Source organism: Tinamus guttatus, unplaced genomic scaffold (assembly GCF_059628265.1).
Source record: "Tinamus guttatus ecotype Peru unplaced genomic scaffold, ASM5962826v1 Tinamus_guttatus_pri_ptg000397l, whole genome shotgun sequence".
In the NCBI taxonomy this organism is placed as follows: domain Eukaryota; kingdom Metazoa; phylum Chordata; class Aves; order Tinamiformes; family Tinamidae; genus Tinamus; species Tinamus guttatus.
The window spans coordinates 4,073,938-4,091,799 of NW_028288931.1; the positions used below are offsets into that span (position 1 = coordinate 4,073,938).

Consider the following 17,862-nt stretch of genomic DNA (forward strand, 5'->3'; position numbering starts at 1 on the left):
TCCCTTTCTTTTGGCTTTGGTTGTGATTTCAGAGCATTTGCTTTGTTTTTTTGTCTTTTTACTATGTTTTTGGATTTTGAAGTCCATAAGTGGCATATGCCTTTTTTTCTCTAATTTTTAAGCCCCGCCGCTTCCCTCCCTTCCACCCCCTTGCGCCTCCTCCCCCTGGTTTTGACATTTGCACTTGGAAAACCGAGTTGTAACGTCCGCAACTGAAAGCGGAGGAATTACTTTTTTCTTTACCCTCTTTTTTTAAATTTTTTTTTCCTCCCCTCCTTGGCCTGAAAGAAGAGGAATCCTCCAAGGAACGTGAGGTTTTGGCCTAAGAGGAATTGAACAGGAATTGTCCGCGAGGTTGTGTCTAAAGGTGGTTCATTTTTCTCTGACCCTTTTGTTACTCAAAAAAGTCAAGTACTAGGAGTCCTAAGAAATGTTCTGTTCTTGTGCATTATACAGATTACAAATTAAGTCTGGATTAATTTGATTTGAAAGCGGGAGAACAGTGGTTTAAAAAAAAAAAAGTTTTGTTTACAGGAAAATGAATTCTGGACAAAAATATTGTAAAATGTGTAGTGAATCTGTTTCTTCGGTTTCTTGTTAAGCCAATAAGGAATGGGCGTTGCCTTTCTTTTCACCATTAATCACTTCTCGATAATAAACGTGAGATCCTGTTGAGCATCACTGGCGCCTGCCGCTCGCTCCGTCCCGCCGCGGGGACGTCGCCCTTCGGCGGCGCCGGCCTCTTCCTCGGATGTTTCTTTCCCAGGTTTCCCCGCCGCTGCGGGACGTTGGCTCCTCAGGATTCCTCCTCAGCTCAGGGTAAGTTGGGGATGAGCTCGGGGCTGGAAAACCGCCCTGGGCACCTGCTGTCCCATTGCCTCGTGCTGGCGCTGCCCCGAGCAGGTTGCAAATGCAGCAACCCTGGCGCAGCCAGGCAGGAATGGGAAGGTGCGACTTGGAATTTCTTTCCTTGTGTTTAGCTGCATGTGAGGAAAGAGCTACAATAGTGGTAAATGCTTTTTCCCCTCTTTGTTTTTTCCCTTAGTGGCAAAGCAGGCTTGCAGCCAGGACGCCCTCCTCCCTGGTCCTGCTTTTCTGCAGGATTTATCCCACCTTCCTCTTGCAGCAGAAACCAGGCGCAGGAGGGAGCCATATGCGCTTGGAGCAGCTTTGGGAACATCCCTTTGGAGGAGGGGATAGAGAAAGTAACACCCCAGTTGGCCCCAACATCCAGCCTTGCAAGTGGGTATTTGTTTTTAATAGCAAGAGGCCAAGGGAGGGTGGAAATAATCCTGGGCTGGAGCGGGGAGCTGCAAGGGCTGTTGATATGTCTTAAAAGTGGGGGGTTATTAAACAGTGGCCTGAGGCGGCGATGGGCCATGAGCAGCTGCTTCAGGTGCTTGTAGAAAGGAGGCTCCCGACTCTTCCCCCACGGAGAAAAGGTGGAAAAGGAGCCCCAGAGGCGCTCAATCCGCAGGCAAATGTAAAGCAAAAAAGGGGCACCTGTGCAGCGAGCAGGGGCTGCGCTTCCCGGGAAGGGGTAGGTGCTGCCGCCGGGCGCCGTCCGGAGACGGAGCGGAGCTGCGGGGGACAGGGAAGGGCTCCCGTGTGTGGCTGTGCACCCCTGTGTGACTGTGCACACGTGTGAGGCTGCGCACATGCGTACGGCTGTGCACACGTGTGCCTGTGCATGCAGCTGTACGTGTGTGTGGCTGTGTGCATGTGTGTGACTCCACATGTGGCTGTGTGCGGCTGTGCACGTGTCTGTGCACATGTGTGCGGCTGTGCACACTTGTGCAAACCCTTGGGCGGAGGGTTCAGGGCTGAGTCCTGCCCTCAGCAAGTCCCTTCCCTGCCTTGGGGACACCGTGTCCCCTCGTCTCCCTTTCCTCGCTGTCCCTTGCCCCATCAGCCCTGGCCTGGAGCAGGTGGGTGCCGTGGGGCTGCCCCACAGCTTCTCCTTGTGGCTCCCGCCCAGGGCCTCTGTCCCTCGGCAGCATCCGTGCAGGATGAGGGCTGTTCCTGGAGCAGGGTTGGGACACGGACACGGTGCCTCAGGGTTGCAGCAGCAGCACTGTGGGTTCGAGGTGGGATCCTTTATTGAGCAACCGGCTTCACAGCCCTTCCCGGCTGCCCAGGCTCTTCCCAGCTTCCCGAGGGCTGTTGGAGATGCGCTGCTTCGCAGGCTGATCCCAATGCCGGCGTATTCCCAGGGACGTGGGCCTTGGTGCTGGCCACAAGCAGCCAGCAGAGATGCTGAGGGCGAATCTTCAGCCCCAAAATGCGGCTTGGTGGCCGCTTGCCTCCAGGGAAGAGCAGGATGTGGGAAAAACCACCAGGAATCTCCTAGTACTTTGTGGAAGGTTGGAAATCACCAGCGCAGCAGCCAAAGGTTTCCTAGGAGGGAGCGCGCGTCAGTCTTGGGGATGTTCACGACCGCGGTGGCTCTTCACTAAGCCTGGGATTTCGCCCTGCATCTGGCCGTACCGCCAGCCCCCATGGAGGAGCAATAATCCGATCCCTTCTGCTCACTCGGGAAATGCTGCTGTTAACAGCAGAGGTGCCCGTGGTGCTGAACAGGGGATGCGCAGGGGCCTCCTCTGCCTCCTTGTCCCCTCACAAAAGTGCTGCCTCCTTAAGGGCTTCTGCCTGCTGCCTTCCTCTGCACCATCCTCTGCCTCTCTCTGCTCTTCCCCTTCCATTAGCTCTTTGCTCCGGTGCCTCTGGCGCCAGCTGCATCCTCTCCTGCAGGAGCAGGGGAGGAAAAACCCACCCTCGGGCACAGGCAGATGGGAAACGCTGGGCTAAGGGCTCAGAGAAAGGAAGAAAAGAAGGGGGGGAAAAACTGTGCAAAGAGATTTGCAAATCTGTTTGCAAATGGATCTGGAGAATCCCAAAGGGAAAGATGGGAGCCCACGGAGGAGCTGCCCCTGGTTTGCTCTGTGATCGGGGTTGATTCAGCGCTACCCCCTTTGCCCCAACGTCTCCCAGTTGCCCCCTTGGAGCCCATCCCTAAGGGCTTTCTGGATGGGCTCCCAGCTGCCAGCTCTGCCCTTGGGATGGAGGCCTTTCCCTGGGATCGCCTTACCCATTCCCGGAAAAATGGGGGTCTTATCCAGAAAGAAAGCAAAAACAATTTAAAAAGCCATTTCACGCTCATAAGGAGCTGCTGGGGCTGCGCGTAGCCGCCGAGGCCTCCCTGCATTATCGCAATGAATTCCCACGGCAGCGAGGAGGGAAATCCCATCCCTGCAGCATCCCTGAGCGGCTGGGGTGTCCAGGGGGTTGTGGTGCCGGGGGGGCAGCTCCCGGGGCCCCCGTTGCTCCCAAGGGGCTCCGTGGGGTTTTATTTGGGGGTGGGGGGCGCATTGCAGGCGGGTGCCCCCTGCCCTTGGCGAAGGTCAGGCAGGACTGGGGGGGACACAGAGGGTCCCGCTGTCCCTGGGGGCGGGTTGGGGCTGCAGCAAGGGCTTTGCTGAGACCTGCGGCAATAAACCTGCCCCCCATCCTGCCCCCCATCCTCAGGGGGGGCTTCCCGCAGGGATCGGGGGGGTCCCGGCAGCGGCTGGGGGTGCTGCTCCTGCTCCCGTTCATCCCGGCGCGGTCCCTTACCGTGCGGCCGTGGCCTCCGCAGCGTCTCTGCACGACTCCCCCTGCGCGGCCGGCCCCCCCTTTGGCATTCACCGCGTGCCTTAATTGTGTGACATTAAATCAAGGTCCGCGGTGAACACGAAATGCTGGGGCCGAGGGCTGGGGGGGTGCACGCCGGTCCTGGTCACCGTCGTCATTCGGTGTCCCCTTCCCTGCCCCGAGCTGCCCCCGGCGCCTCCCCGGGGCAGGAGGTGCCTCTTCCCCCGGCTGTGGGATCCCAGGGGTAAATCCCTTCGTGTGGCCGGCCGGGATCCTCGGCTGCGTTAGGGCCGGGATTGGCCTTGCCGGGGGGGCACGCGCGGTGCTGGGGGGAGAGCAGGGTTTAGAGCTGATCGCAGTGGGGCCAGGATGGCACAGACGGCAGATTGGGCCCGGAGCGTCTCCCCGCATCCCTAGGGATCCATCAGACACATCCCACCCCCTCAACGTGATCCATAGGGGTTACTACAGGAGTCCGGTGCAATCCTCCTTTCTGCTCCTTGCATTCCAGCACGGACCCCCCATTCTCCTCTCTGCTCCGCAGAGAACATCCGTGGGGCGGGGGGCAGAAGGGCCCGCAGGGAGCGCGATGCCAACCCCGCACCCGAGCCCATCCCGCTCCGGAATGGCGGCCTTGGGGCTGCTATTTGTACACAAGATAATGAGCAAATCTGTCCCCTGATCCCCTTCCTGGCCGTCCTCACCTTTCCCGGCTGTCATCAAGCCCTCAGAGCCGTGGAAAGCCCTGGCCGGGCATCTTCCTCCCAGGTTAAACTCTCCAATGGATCAAACAGGGAGGGATTTGAGGCGCCTGGGGGCCTGCTTTGTAGTAGTGGGATGGGGAGGTCCTAAACTCAGAACATTTTGGGAAAGCCTGGCGGGGGGGTGTAGGAAATGGGATGGGGGACCCACCCCCTGCAGCAGCCTCCCCTGTTAAAACCCCACCTGCTCTATTTCCACATGGAATGAAGCCTCGTGATAGTCAAAATGGCAGAAATCGCCTCAAATTCCCCTCCCATGGCTCAGAGACCCCCTCGCCCCCCTCTTCCTGTCTGGGACCTGCTCCTTCCCAGCAGGACCAGACCCCCAAGGGCCAGCAGAGGCCTCTCCAACTCGCTGCAGGTCCTTCCAGCCCCTCTCTTTCCACGTGTCATTTTGTCTTATCCCCTCTCCCTGCTGCTCCCCCTTGGGGTTTTCGCGCCCACCCCTCGGCCGCGCGGGGGTTGTGGCCCCGGGGGTCCCGGCGCGGTGCAGGGGGTTGGGGGGGGTCCATATCCCGCCCCCCCGGGCTGCCCGGCCGGAGCTCTCCGTGGTGCTGCCCGGGGAGGGGGGATCTGTCCCGCTCGGCCTCGCGCATCCCGGGGGCGTCCATAGGAATGTGCCCCCCATCCCCATCCCCATCCACATCCCCATCCACATCCACATCCACATCCACCCTGGCAAAGCGCCACGCGGATACCTGCGCTCCAGCATCTCCAGCCGCCCCTTTCCATCCTTCCTGCCCCGTCTCCTCGGCAGCCCCAGTGGGTTCCCCCCGGCTCCCTCCCCCGATATCTCCATCCCTCTTCCCATTCCCTCCTCTGCACACAATGGAGCAGCGCAGCCCCCTTCCATCCCCGTTACCTCCATGTCTGCAGCTCTCCCTGCACTTCTTCCCCAGGAGGAAGAGGAGGAGGAGGAGGAAGAGGAGGAGGAAGAGGATTGGGAGGAGGAAGGGCGCCCGTGGGCAGATGAAGCCCCACAAGGAGCCTGATGGCTGCAGCGAGCAGCCCTGCAGCGGCGGCGCCTTCGGAGCCGGAATGAGGCCGCAGCCGGGCTGGTCCCCGCTCGGAGCGCGCGGCTTGGCTTAACTCTTCCCTGCTCAGCCCCCCGCGCAGCCTCCGCCACCCGCTGCGGGGGGATCCCCAAGGACAGCACGGAGCAGGGATGCGGGATGGAGCTCTTGGATTCGAGGCAGGCAATGGGCAAAATATCCATTGATGTTCGTGTGCGGGGGTGGCACCGGCCCCGCTTCCCAGCCCCTCTGCAGGGACTGGTTACAGGGGGCTGCGTGTCAGCGTATGCTCAGATTGGGGTTAAACTCTGGGAATTTGGGTGCAGCTCTGTATTCCTCATTACACACAAGCGCTTTTTCAGCAGGCTGGCAAACCCGGAGAGGGTTTGGCCATGGCGGGAAGGTCAGCTGGGAAGGTCAGGCTGGAAAGGGCCGCATCCGCAGGGAAGGAGCCAAGGGAAGATGGGATCCAGCCCAGGAATGAACTTGGGCACCGGCGACGCTCGCGTTAATGATTGACGGAGGGACGAGGGGCGGAAGAGCCGGGACTCTGGCCCCGTTCCGCTTGAGGGGCAGGATCAGCCTTGGCCAGCCCCATTCCCACAGGCCTCGCCGGCTTGGATTCTCTGGCGCCTAATAGGGGTTGTGCTCACGGAGCGGCCCTGTGCGCATTCCCAGGCCGGGGGGGTGTCTTCCCCTGTCCTCCCCAGCTCACTGCCTCAATTAAACTCACAACCCCCCTTTTGCCTGTGGTAAAAGGCAGAAAACGAGGCCCCTTGCACAGCCATGAGCCCTGCCTGGCCTCCTGCTCCGGGGGGACACGAGCGCCAGACCGTGGAGGCCCCGTCCGCCCCTGCGACGGGGACACGGGCGCTGGCTCCCTCCCAGCGCCCACAGGTCCCTCCTCCCGGTCCAAAGTAGCAGCACGTGGGGCCGGGGCGCGCGGGGCGATGCCGGGGCGCGCGGAGCTGCCCAGCGCCGCCGCCGCTCTGCCGGGCCGGGGGGAGCCGCTGCGGGTGGCAGGTACCGCGGGGGGGACGGGGACACGGCGGGGGGGGCGGCCGGACCCCCTTCCCGGCGTCCCCGCAGTCCCTGGTGGGAGCGGGGCTGTGCTGGCCGGGTGGGATGGGGATGCGGGTGGGGGATGCGGATGGGAGCTGCGGATGGGGGCTGCGCTCGCCATGGCAACCGAGGGGGTTGCTAGGAGACGCATCCCGCTGGATGGGGAGGGAGGGAGGCCCGGCAGCCTCCCTGCCTCCCTCCCAGCCCCCCAGCCTGGATCCCGGGGGAGTCAGAGCATTCCCGGGAGAGGCCGCTGCTCCCAGGAGCCCCGGCTGGGTCGGGAGGAGGGCGATGGGCAGGAACGCGGTGGGTTGAGGAGCTGGAGGGGACGGTGGCGGCTCCACGCAGAGGGATGTGGCAGCTCTAAGTGGAGGCCGCTCTCTTTGCACCAGTTTCCCACTTTCCAGCTCCCTGCAGATGGGGCTGGATAGGGATACCCCCGGCCCTGTGAACCTGAGGAATGGAGAGTTTTCCTTGGCTTTCCAAGCCCTCAGGCCTGGCATGGAGCAGCGGCTGTGGTCGGCAGCCCGTGGCTGTCCCCACAGAGGGAACACATCTGGGTCCTTCCCAAATGGACACGGGGGTCCTGACCCCGTGTTTTCCCCTCTGCAGCCACCCATGCTGTCAGCGGGAACCCCACGCTCCCACCATTCCCTGATGGGATGCAGGTGGCCATTTTCGGTGAGTGGTTTTCCCACTGCCCGGGAACATGCTGGGAGTCCCAAGAGGGATTGAAATCCCCCCCGTGCCCGTCCCTGCTCCCTCCTGTCCGTGCAGACACCTCAGGGTGATCCGGACCCTCTCCTTGTGCCCTTTTCCGCCAGGCATGGGATGCTTCTGGGGAGCGGAGCAGCTCTTCTGGAGGCTCCCGGGGGTCTTCTCCACCCAGGTGGGCTTTGCAGGTGGCTTCACTCCCAACCCCACCTATGAAGAGGTCCGCTCAGGTAGTGTCACCTCGTCCAGTCTCGCGTGGTGACAGGGACCCCCGCGTGCTCTGTCGGGCACCACGAGGACTTGAACTCCCCGACGGCCGCAATGCTGGACCCTGCGCAGATCCACTCGGAATGGGCTTAGGCTCTCACGGAGGCTCCTGCAGGATGTCCCCCAGCCCTAGGGCTTGTGGTCCCCCTCATCTCCCATCCCGACTCCCCGAATCACTGCCCGTCCCACACAGACTTATCCCACCCGGCTTACCGGGAGAGCCATTTGCTGGGGGATTATCTGTCTGCCAGAAATATCATCCGCGGCTGCTGTCTCCGGATGGGGATTTAACCCCACACCGAGGGGCAGGGGGGAAGGGGTCCCCTCCAGGGGACATGGGGCACCCTCCGGGCATCCCTGTCTTGCGCGAGGGTCACAAGTTTGCCCGTTCTCAGCTGCCAGGAAGCGGGTGATGCCCTGGGGGCCGCACGAGGCTGGGTGGGCCCCGGGGGGCAGCGGGTGCAGGGCCGGTGTCGCCCCGCAGGGCTGACGGGGCACGCGGAGGTGGTGAGGGTCGTGTTCGACCCGCGGCGGCTCCGCTACGGGGAGCTGCTCCGGCTCTTCTGGGAGAACCACGACCCCACGCAAGGTAGGGCCCGGCCTCCGCGGCGGGGACACCGAGGCCTGGGGACACCCCGGGGAGCTGGGGGGCAGAGCCGAGGCAGGATGAGGCCCCGGCTGCACCCACCAAGGGGCAGCTCCTGCCCTTGGGGCCACCCGTGCCTCCGTTTCCCCATGCGCCCACGGGTGGCTGCAGCCTCCCATGGGCTCAGGCTTGGGATAACCCATCCCGGGTGCTTCCCCGCCAGGCATGAGGCAGCAGGAGGACGTGGGCACCCAGTACCGCTCCGTCATCTTCACCCTGGGCCCCGAGCAGCACGAAGCAGCTCTGCGGAGCCGGGCAGCTTACCAGGAGGTAGCGGGGGACGGGGACCCACCTGGGGACAGCGGGACCCCTGTTGGGGCTGTTTTCTGGGGAAGGGGAGCGGGTGAGAGGAACCTCGTGGAGGTGCTGGATGGAGGATGGGGTGGGCGCTGGGAGGGACAAGGTGACAGCCCCCTTGCAGCCCAGTGTCACCCCGAGGGGGGAGCCGGGGTCCAGGTTGTCCCATCCCTTGCCCATTCCTAGGAGCTGAGCAAGCGGCGCCTTGGAACCATCACCACGGCCATCGAGCCGGCCGGAGACTTCTTCTACGCCGAGGACCGGCACCAGCAGTACCTGCACAAGGTGCCCTCTGGCACCTGCGCCCTCAGGGGCACCGGCGTCGCCTGCCCCGCGGTCCCCTGAGGCCACCAGGCACCATGCCGGAGCCCTTGGCTCCTCCTTGCCTTCCTCCTCCTTGCTCCCGGGGATGCAGGAGGGCTCCTGTGCCAGCCTGCAGGCATTGCCACAGCCTGGGGACGCCTTCGTGGCCCTGGGGATGGTGGCTCTTGGCTGGTCCCCATAGCTCTGCATTGCCCCAGCCCCATTAAAACTATGTCACCCTCCCAGCCCTGTTGGTCCCACGGGTGCTGGCACCTCGGAGGGGCTTGGTCTCTGCTCTGCCTCGCTGGAGGGCTGGGAATGGTGGTCCGGAGGCCAATAGGCACCGGAGCTGGTGGCCTAGTGGGCTAGTGGCCTGAGCGGGAGGGGGTCAGTAGTCCAGGGGACCGGTGACATAGGTGACAGAGGGAGCTGGTGACCGGCGGGGCGGGGGGCAGACAGGCACTGATAGCCCGGGAAGGGCAGGGGGTGGCCAGTGGCCCAGGGGCTGCTGGTGGCCCGGAGGGGACCGGGTCCCGCCGGCAGAGGGCAGCGCCGAGCCCTGCGCCGCCTGCGCCCGCCAGGGGGCAGCAGCTGACCGGGCAGGGGGTGCGCGCGCACGCGGGGACTTACGGCGGGAAGGGGCCGCGCGGGTCCGCGCGTGTCCACGCGCGCACGCGGACAAGGACACGCGTTTTGGGTGCGACACGACACGTATGTGCACGTGTGCCCGCGGTGTGCACACACGCTGCATCAAATGCAGCTGCTGCACGCGTGCATCCCCATCGAACACAGCGCCAGGGCACGCACTGCCCTCGCACACGCGTGTGCACCGCGTCTGTGCACAGGGGTCCCTGGCTCCATGCACGGGTGGGAGTGTGCAGACAGGGATGCTCCTGTCCTCCTTCCCTGAGCGCATCCCATCCCCAAAACCTGTCCCGGGTAGGGGCATGGGAGGGGGTGATGGGGACAGTGCTCCCTGCCCCCAGGCTGTGCTGTGGGAGGGGGCCGTGTGTGCCCTGCACTGGCCCCTAAAGGGTTAACGTCCCCCATTGGCCCCATCTGGGCTGCGAGTGGCCCCAGATGTGCAATGGGGGGGTGTTGAGGTGGGGGGAGCCCCAGAAGGGCCGGGCTGTGGTCTGCACCCCTGGGACAGGGGGGCTGCTGGGTGCACAGAGCTGCATGTGCCCGTCCTCCCCACAGTGACCGTGGAGCCATGAGCGAGGGACCCCAAGGCCACCCACACTGGGACACACAAGGTCTTTGGATGCCACGAGATGCCCTCGTATGCCCCTGGGTGCAGGGGGTCTCAGGCCTCCCTGACACCCTTTGGGTCCCCTTGCAAGGAGGCAGCTGAGGGCAACTTTTGTGGCCCATTTTTAAAACCAAAGGCCACTGAGAACCAAAAATGAGGCCAAAACCCTCCCTGCCAGGGTCAGGGAGGGCGAGTGAAAGCAGAAAAGTGAGAAGGCAGCTTGGGGGGGATGGACTGGGCCCAGCTGGGTGCAGGCAGGGTGACAAACCAAGCAGGGGTCTCTTGGGTGCCTGCAGGTGCTGTGTGCTGGTGGGGGCTGATGTCCCCCTCACACATGTCCTTCCTCCTCCCCAGCTTTCGGAGCAGGTTTTTGGCCCCACATGGCTACTCCCATATGGGGACCATGTGTCCCCAGGGACTCTGGATGGACACAGAGATGTCACCAGCTGACCACTGCAAGCATGGGGGACACGAGTGTCCCCACAATGGGGAGCCCTCCCATGGGGAGCCCCAAACTCAGGAGGGGACAGCAACTCTTCAGGATGCCAAGTCACCCCAGGGAAGTGAAGGAGGAAAAATAGAAGAAAAATGAAAAAAAAAATAAAAAGAAAAAGCGAAAGCGAGTAGCAGGTCGGCATCCGGCCTCCCCACGCGGCACCTGGCCCTGCAGCTGTGGTGGCACCGACGCCACTCGGAGCGGACTCGAACGAGATCCAGAGCTGCGGACGGTGCATCGAGGCCTGACGGGGGGACCAGGATGGCCCTGGGGAGCGCGCGGCTCCCGGCGCGGTGCTGCCGCCGGGCACTGGGCTTGCTGCACCGCGGCCGGGGGGAGACGATTTTTTAATTATTATTTTTGCATCTGGGCGCCTGCAGGCAACAATAGTGGGTGCATTCCCGAAAGCTTGGGATGTGCCTTGGGATGCTCCCGTTTGTGGGTTTTTTTTTTTTTTTCCTCCATCCTCCGCTGCCGCAGTCCAGGAATGCTGCCTTCCTGGTGCTGGGGATGGGAGAGGGCACGAGAGGTGACACTGGGGACCTGCTGAGATATTGAGGGCTTGGAGGTTATGGGGGAGTGGGGGGCTTGTGAGGGGGACAATCCTGCCCCCAGGGTTCCCAATGGGAGAATTTTGGGTGTAGAACTGTTGTGGGGGCCCATCCTGTCCCTCTTGCTGCACCGTTGTCCCTCACCCGGCACCTGCCCCGGGCGGGTGGAAAATTTGTGTCAGCGGAAGCAGGGAGAGGGGCAGGGGGAGGGGACAGAGACACCTGCCACCCCCCCCGCAGCCCCGAGCCGGGCCGGTCCCCGGGGCGAGATGCGGAGATGTCCCCACGCCAGCTCCATCCCTCTGTCCCCTCCCTCGCTTGCCCCAGCCCGGCCTGGAGAGGCCTGTGATGAGTTTGCAAGGGCTCAGCGCGTCCCCGCGGGACGGGGGGGGCAAAAAGGGGTGAGAAGCGGAGCGGGCGCCACGCAGCAGCAGCGGCAGCTTCGCCGGTACCGCCGGTACCTCCGGCTGCGCCAGGTGCCTTCCCGGCCGCTCCTGGCCCCGTTCCGATAAAGAGGCGCCCGGCGGGGCCGGATGCGCTCGGGGCCGGGGCCGGGGCCGTTCCGGGCCGGGTTATTTCTACCGGCGGTGGCTGCAGGAGGAGCCGCCCGGGCGCCTTCGAGAAGCGCCTCGACCGCGGCAGGAAACGCAAGCGCAGATGCGAGTGGAAAATGCTCGTGGGCGCCGGTCGCGCTGCCTGTCACCTTCGCTAAAAATACCTCGGGTTTATTAGATGCCGATGGGTGCCGCGATAACCCGTCCCCCTCCCGCCGCCCCCGCCGCCGCCGTGTTTTTCCACGGGGGGGCGGCCCCTTCCCGCCTCCTTTTTAGGGAGGATCCGGGTGCTTTGGGGCTGCTGCGGTTGGAGGGAGATGGGTGGGAATCGGGCGGGGAGGGCATGGGGCTTCTCCGGCCGCTTTGCCCAGGGGGTGCTGCAAATTCCCAGCAGTGATTTAGGGCAGCATGGGGGACCTGGGGGGCCACGGTGATTTTTAATGGTCCTTCTCACCCTAACTAAGCCGCCCGGCAAAGCCACATCCTCCTGTGGCTCTGCGGGAGCTGGGGGCGGACGGGGCAGAATTTGGGGTGCTGCGGAAGGGAGGAGGCCCAGGGAGGCAGCACCCCCCTTCCTGGGGCTCATCCTGGGAGCGGAGGCCGGGCCTCGGTTTCCCATCCTGGGGATGGGGCACTCGCGAGCTCAGCTGCACTGGAGGATGGGACAGGGAGGGGGACACGGGGATCGTGGGTGGCGGTGGCGGTGGAAGAGGTGGCTCCACAGGCACTGGGCCCCTCTGTGTCACCCATGTCCCTGCACCTGTGCTGGCCCCGGCTCCCACCTGCACCTTCCTCCTCCTCTTCCATCGGGGAAGGCCTGGGGGGAAGGGAGGAAAAGCGAGGAGGGGCAGGAGCAGCTGCTGGAGCCCCCCAGGATGCTGCAGGTGCTGGAGGCACCCGGGGTGCTGCTGCAGCGTGGGTGGGGAGCAAGAGGGATGTGCGGGGACACGGGAGGGGACCAGGGCTGCAGGCAGGTCCTGGGGGGCTCCGTTGCTCCAAGGGTGACTCCGGGCATCCTCGGGGGGGAGGCCGTGAGAAAGGAGGCTGGAGCCCGGCGTGGCAGCGCAGGAAGTGGCGGGGGGTGGCGGCGAGCAGGCGGCCGGTCCCAGCTCCCCCAGATGAGTCCGTGAGATACCGGCAGCAGGAAGCAGCTGTCGGGGAATCCCGAGCGCCGGCTCTGGGAACGGCGGCCGCCAGCTGTTAGCGCTGGCTCCGCTGCTCCCGGTCCTGCTCCCACCCTTCCTGGCCGCCCGGGGGGCTCCGGGCCTGGTGCTGCCTCTCACAGACCCCCGGTTTCCGCGTGCCGCTCGGAGGGGCAGCTCCGCGCACGGGTGCTCTGAGTCAGGCGCCAGCCTGCTGCCGCCCTGGCCCCGCCAAGGGATGTTTCGGATGCCCAGGATTTGGCCTGGAAAACTCTCCTCCTTCCTTTGAGGAAGCTGTGGTTCCCTCTCGGCATCTCCTTCCTGGTGCCGCCAAGGTGCTGGAACTGGTGCTGAGACCTGGCTCCCAGGCGGGTCTGGAGGTGTGGAGAAACTGAGGCACGGAGCGGGTTGGGGGACGGGGCGGCCACACTGGGTTCAGACCCCATAGGGCAGATTTGCTGCTGGTCACCCCCCAGGCTGGGGGCAGGAGGATGCTGAGCCCTGCAGGCCCTCGGCCCCATTTCCTTATGTGATCGAGTGACATCCTCCCGCTCCTTTCTCCCGGACAGGGCTGGTGACTAATGATCAGCCTGGGCAGCTAGCCAAGGTCCGGGCTGCTAGTCCCCCTGGAGCAAGGCAGGAGGGAGGTGTGTGCTCTTCTTCCTCTTTGGAGACTTTGCAAGAAACTAATGCCACCCCTTGTTCATTCTGAACCCTAATGATGGCCAGCAAGGTGTGCCCTCTGCGTGGACAGAAAGGCTCCGAAATGGGATGCTCTGTCCCTGGCCTGGGCTCCACCGAGGGAGGTTAATCCCCTGGCCAAACAGCGCTGGGCTCCCACATTCCCCAGGGCCAGGCCGGGTCTCCTAGTGACGGGCTGGCTTGGGGCCGGCTCCTGCGCTTCCCTGCTCGCCATGAGAGCCAGGAACAGCCTCCGGCAGCACCGGGTGACGCTCCGCTCTGGATACCATCCCGCTCCACAGCACCGTGGCTCTGCTGTGGCTGTGCTGGACAAAGGGGTGAACTGAGGCACGGGGGAGATCCTTGGGGATCAGCCGGCTCCGGAGCAGCCTCGCTGATTCCTTCTGAAGCTCCAGCCTCCGCTGTGGCTCCGGGCCTCTCCTCTGCGGATAAAATGTTTCCCTGTGGCCGGGACTCCCAGGCAGCCTCCAGTTCATGCGCGGGTGGAAATTACCCCAAAACCCACCAGTGCTGCCCCTGCTCTGCCCACCCCCCAGCAGGCGCGGGTGGCACGGGCTGCGCCCGGCCGTTTCCCTCTGCTTTATGTCCTTCACATCCTGCCACCTGTAGGGACTAATTTTAGGAGGAAAGGAGCGGGGGAAGCTTTTTTTTGGAGGGTGGGGGTGTGCATTAGCGACTTGCCTCCTCCCGTGAGCGCAATGAGCCTGCAGGGCAGCGGCACGGAGGAAAATTGTCCAGGATTAGCAGTGAAATCTCGGGAAAAGGACCAGAGGGCAGGGAGGTGGTGGGGAGATGGGGATGGGGGTGATGCTCTGGACGGGGGTGTCCCCCGTGGGCCCCCCCCCAGGGGAGGCTGCTATTTCAGGGCCGGCGGAGCCGATCTGGAGTATGGAGCAAACCCAGGGTCCTGAATGCCGCTTCTCCGTCCTTTCCTTTCTATTCCCTATTTTGAATGAAGGCGGCACAGCGGGCCCTTTTCCATGTGAAATCACTGTGCTCCGGAGCATTCCCGCTCCCTTCCCCCCCGGCAACAACTCTGCCACCCCCCCCCCTTTCCTTTCTCCCTGCTCACTGCCAAGAAATCTGCCTTCCCGGCCGGCCCGCAGCAAGAATATCCCAATTTGGGGCTGGCGGGAGGAATCAGAACAACTCACTAACTGAATAAATAAATAAATAAACATATAGAGGGAATAAATAGGTATATATTTATGCATAGGGGTTGGGACACTCGACTCGCCCCCGTCGTTCGGTCTGTTGGGGTGAAAAGTAAAAGAGGGGGGGAAAAAGGAGGAGCGCAGCAACGTCCCCGCGCTGCCAGCTCGCTCGCGCGCCGCCCCGCGCGCCGGCGCTCATTGGCGGCCGCGCGGCGCCGTGGCCATGGCGGCGGCGGGGTTGCCTTGGCCACGCATCCCTGTGTGAATGCATGACGTGCGCAGGGCTGGCGCCAGGCTGTCTGGGGCCGGGAGTTAGATCAACACAGCTGGAGGGCCCGGGCCACAGCTGGGCAAAGGCAGCGGGTCCCGCCGCCCAGGCCGGGCCTGTGGGAACGGCCGCCAACAAAACCCCCTGCAAACAAAAGCCCCCGGCGCTGCCTTTGAGCCCCCCCTGGGAAACGGGGGGCGGCGAGCGGGGGGGCCGGCGCTGGGAACGCGCGGGGTCAGCGGTGCCACCGCGGCGGGGGCGGCGCCGGGCGGTGCTGGGGGGGCTCGGGGACCCCTCGGGGGTGTCGGGGGTGGTTTTGTGCCGGGGGGTGGGGGTGGGTTATCGTTTTGCCCAGGAACAGGTTAAGAGGGATTTAAATAATGGTAATAAAGCGGCGGCCCGTGCCGATGCCGCCGCCGGGGCCGTTCCCAAGCTGCCACCCTCGGCACTGGGGCGATTCCCAGGAAAAGAGCGAGGAGGGAGGGGGGAGAAAAGGGAGGGGGGGGAGAAGTGTCTCGCGGCCGCTTCCTGGCGGGAATGGGGCTTTTTCCTGGGTCTTGGGGCAGCCCCGTGGCCGTGGGTGGGTGACAGAAGTGGATGCCCCCCCCCGCCCACTTTGGGGGTCCCGGTGAGGTTTGTTCCCTTGCAAAGAGGGGGAGTGAAAGGCGGCGTGAACGAAATTTGGGAATTTGGGCTGATCTGGAAGAAATTGCTTTTGCAGGCAGCAGTAATTTCTTCCAGGTGCCTCCAAGACCCCCCTCCCATCCTATTCCTGGCCAGGACCCCTGGCCCGAGTGGGGTCCTGGGGTACCCCTCACCCTACTGTACCCATCCCACTACCCCTCATTTGGGACCTTCCCCACAATGCGACCAAACCTCAGGAAATATTCCATAACCCACCCAAAATGCATGGCGGGGGCCACATTCCCCTTAATTTTGCCGGGATTCCCAGTGAGGAGAGTTTTCCCCGCTCCGGGACCCCTCCGCTGGGTCGCTGCTTCCCCCAGATGGACTGAGCGGAGCCCCGTGCCTATAAATCTCCGCTCCCCATTCCGGAAAAAAAAATAAAAAGGGGGGGCCAGAAAGCACCGCCCGCTCACAGGAGCGCCGGCGCTGACCTAAATCTGGTTTCTCCATCGTAACCTCAGCTTTACCGCAATTAATTTTTTTCTTCTGGTCACAAGATAATTCCTGACGCCAGAAAGTCTGGAGGTCATATGAGAAGCGAATTGAGGAACAGGGCGGCACTAATTTCCTACGAGATCTCCCTGGAAAAGCTTGTGGGGGGGGGGGGGGAGGAAAAATTATCGCCCTCCCCAAAACTCCGGGAAGGAACCATGGGGGGGGGGGGGGGGATACAGGGTTGGGGGGGTGGCGGGGCTGCCCCCCCCCCCCAAATTTTCCAGGGTGGATTTTGGGGTCCAGCCCTGGGGAAGATACTGCGGGGTGGCGATGGGAGGCTGAAGGCCACGGACCCCCCCGCCAAGCCCCCCTGTGGGGCCACCACGGCCACCACGGGTCACCAGGAGGCGTGGCCTGTGTGTTCATTTGCATGAGGGGGCAGGGTTTGTTGCCTCATTTGCATACAAGGGGGCGGGTCCTCGGCGGGTGCCTATATAGAGCGCGGCGCAGCACGGCCCTCGCTTTAACGCGCCAGCGACGTCCCCGCGCTCGGAGTTGAGAGGTTGGTGGCCCCAGGACTCGGTGGCTCCGACACTTGGTGGCCCCGACGTTCCCGCAGCGAGGCCAGCAGAGCCGCAGCGGTCGCCGTTCCCCTCCCAGGGCACCAAGGCGGTTCTTGTCCCCGCCGGCCCCGTCCAAGCGAGCCCTGCCATGAAAGCCATCAGCCCGGTGCGCTCCGTGCGGAGCTGCTACGAGGCCGTGTGCTGCCTCTCGGACCAGAGCTTGGCCATCGCCCGCGGCAGCAGCAACAAGAGCCCGGCGCTGGAGGAGCCCATGAACCTGCTCTACGACATGAACGACTGCTACTCGAAGCTGCGGGAGCTGGTGCCGGGCATCCCGCAGGGCACCAAGGTGAGCCAGGTGGAGATCCTCCAGCATGTCATCGACTACATCTTCGACCTGCAGATCGTGCTGGAGGAAGAGGCCAAGGGCTGCGACCCTTCCCCCGAGGGCACCCTGCTCTCCTTGAAGGTAAGGGCTGCTCCCAGGATGGGGATGGGGTTTGCCGTGCTGCGTGTGAGCGCCTACAGGGTGGTTTGATTCGGGGAGGGTCTGGAAAATGGGAATGGGAATGAGTCTCTCCCCCCGCCGCCGCGGTGCGCAGGCAGCGCTGACCCCGCTCCCTGCTCTCCACAGGCAGCCGGACTCGCCTCCGAACTCCGCGCCAAAGACGAGAGAAGTTTGTGTCACTAACGTCGCCTCTACAGGTGAGTTACCCCCCTTCCACCCCCGGGTCCTCGCTCGGGGCCGCCTCGACGGGGGAGGGGGGCAGCGGCGGCGGCTCCCCCGACCCCGGGGGGCGAAAACGCAGCCGAATCTGCTCGGAGCCAACCCGCAGCTCAGCTCATTTTTTTTTCTTCTCTCTCCCCTTTCTTTCCTTTCTTTTCTTTCTCCTCTTGGTGCCAATTAGCAAACACGCAGCGAGTGTCGGTTCCTGATTCGTTATCAGCCGGAGGTAAATAGCAGCTTCCTCTGCGGCGCCAGCCTGTCTGCGGACCTGCCTCTGAAGTGCCGGCCGAGCGACAGGGCCCTTTCTGTCCCCGTGTCCCCCCCCGCGGCCGCCCGCAGGTGCGGGCTGGCCCCCCGCCGGGGGGGCCCTGCCTCCCGCATCCACTGGGGCTCTTCATCCTCCTCCTCCTCGGCTCCAGTTTTATCCTCCCAAGGAACTGCCAGCGCTACCCGCCCGGCTCGGAACCGCCAAGCCACCGGCATCCTCGTCCCGGCACCGAGTTCTGAGCGTCGCTAGTAAAATCCCGGCTTGTTTTTTAGGACTTAAAACCAGAACGAATATAAACAAGACACTTTTTATTTTTTTTTAATCCCGATAGACTGGTGAAGATGCAGTTGTCTGTATATTTTTGGATTAT

General features: G+C 63.6%; 2 protein-coding genes across 2 annotated transcripts; both read left to right on the forward strand.

Moving 5' to 3' along the window:
* Positions 1–6,354: 6,354 nt before the first annotated feature.
* Positions 6,355–8,813, forward strand: LOC104567654 (uncharacterized). Its single transcript, XM_088531032.1, has 6 exons — positions 6,355–6,427; positions 7,079–7,147; positions 7,291–7,410; positions 7,932–8,036; positions 8,257–8,363; positions 8,577–8,813. The coding sequence occupies exons 1-6, from the start codon at positions 6,355–6,357 to the stop codon at positions 8,733–8,735; spliced, it is 633 nt and encodes a 210-aa protein (XP_088387158.1). The 3' UTR covers positions 8,736–8,813.
* Positions 8,814–16,604: 7,791 nt separating this feature from the next.
* ID3 (inhibitor of DNA binding 3) lies at positions 16,605–17,194 on the forward strand. The gene is made up of 2 exons (XM_010214488.2): positions 16,605–16,966; positions 17,132–17,194. The coding sequence occupies exons 1-2, from the start codon at positions 16,646–16,648 to the stop codon at positions 17,186–17,188; spliced, it is 378 nt and encodes a 125-aa protein (XP_010212790.1). The 5' UTR covers positions 16,605–16,645; the 3' UTR covers positions 17,189–17,194.
* The last annotated feature ends 668 nt before the right edge of the window (positions 17,195–17,862 follow it).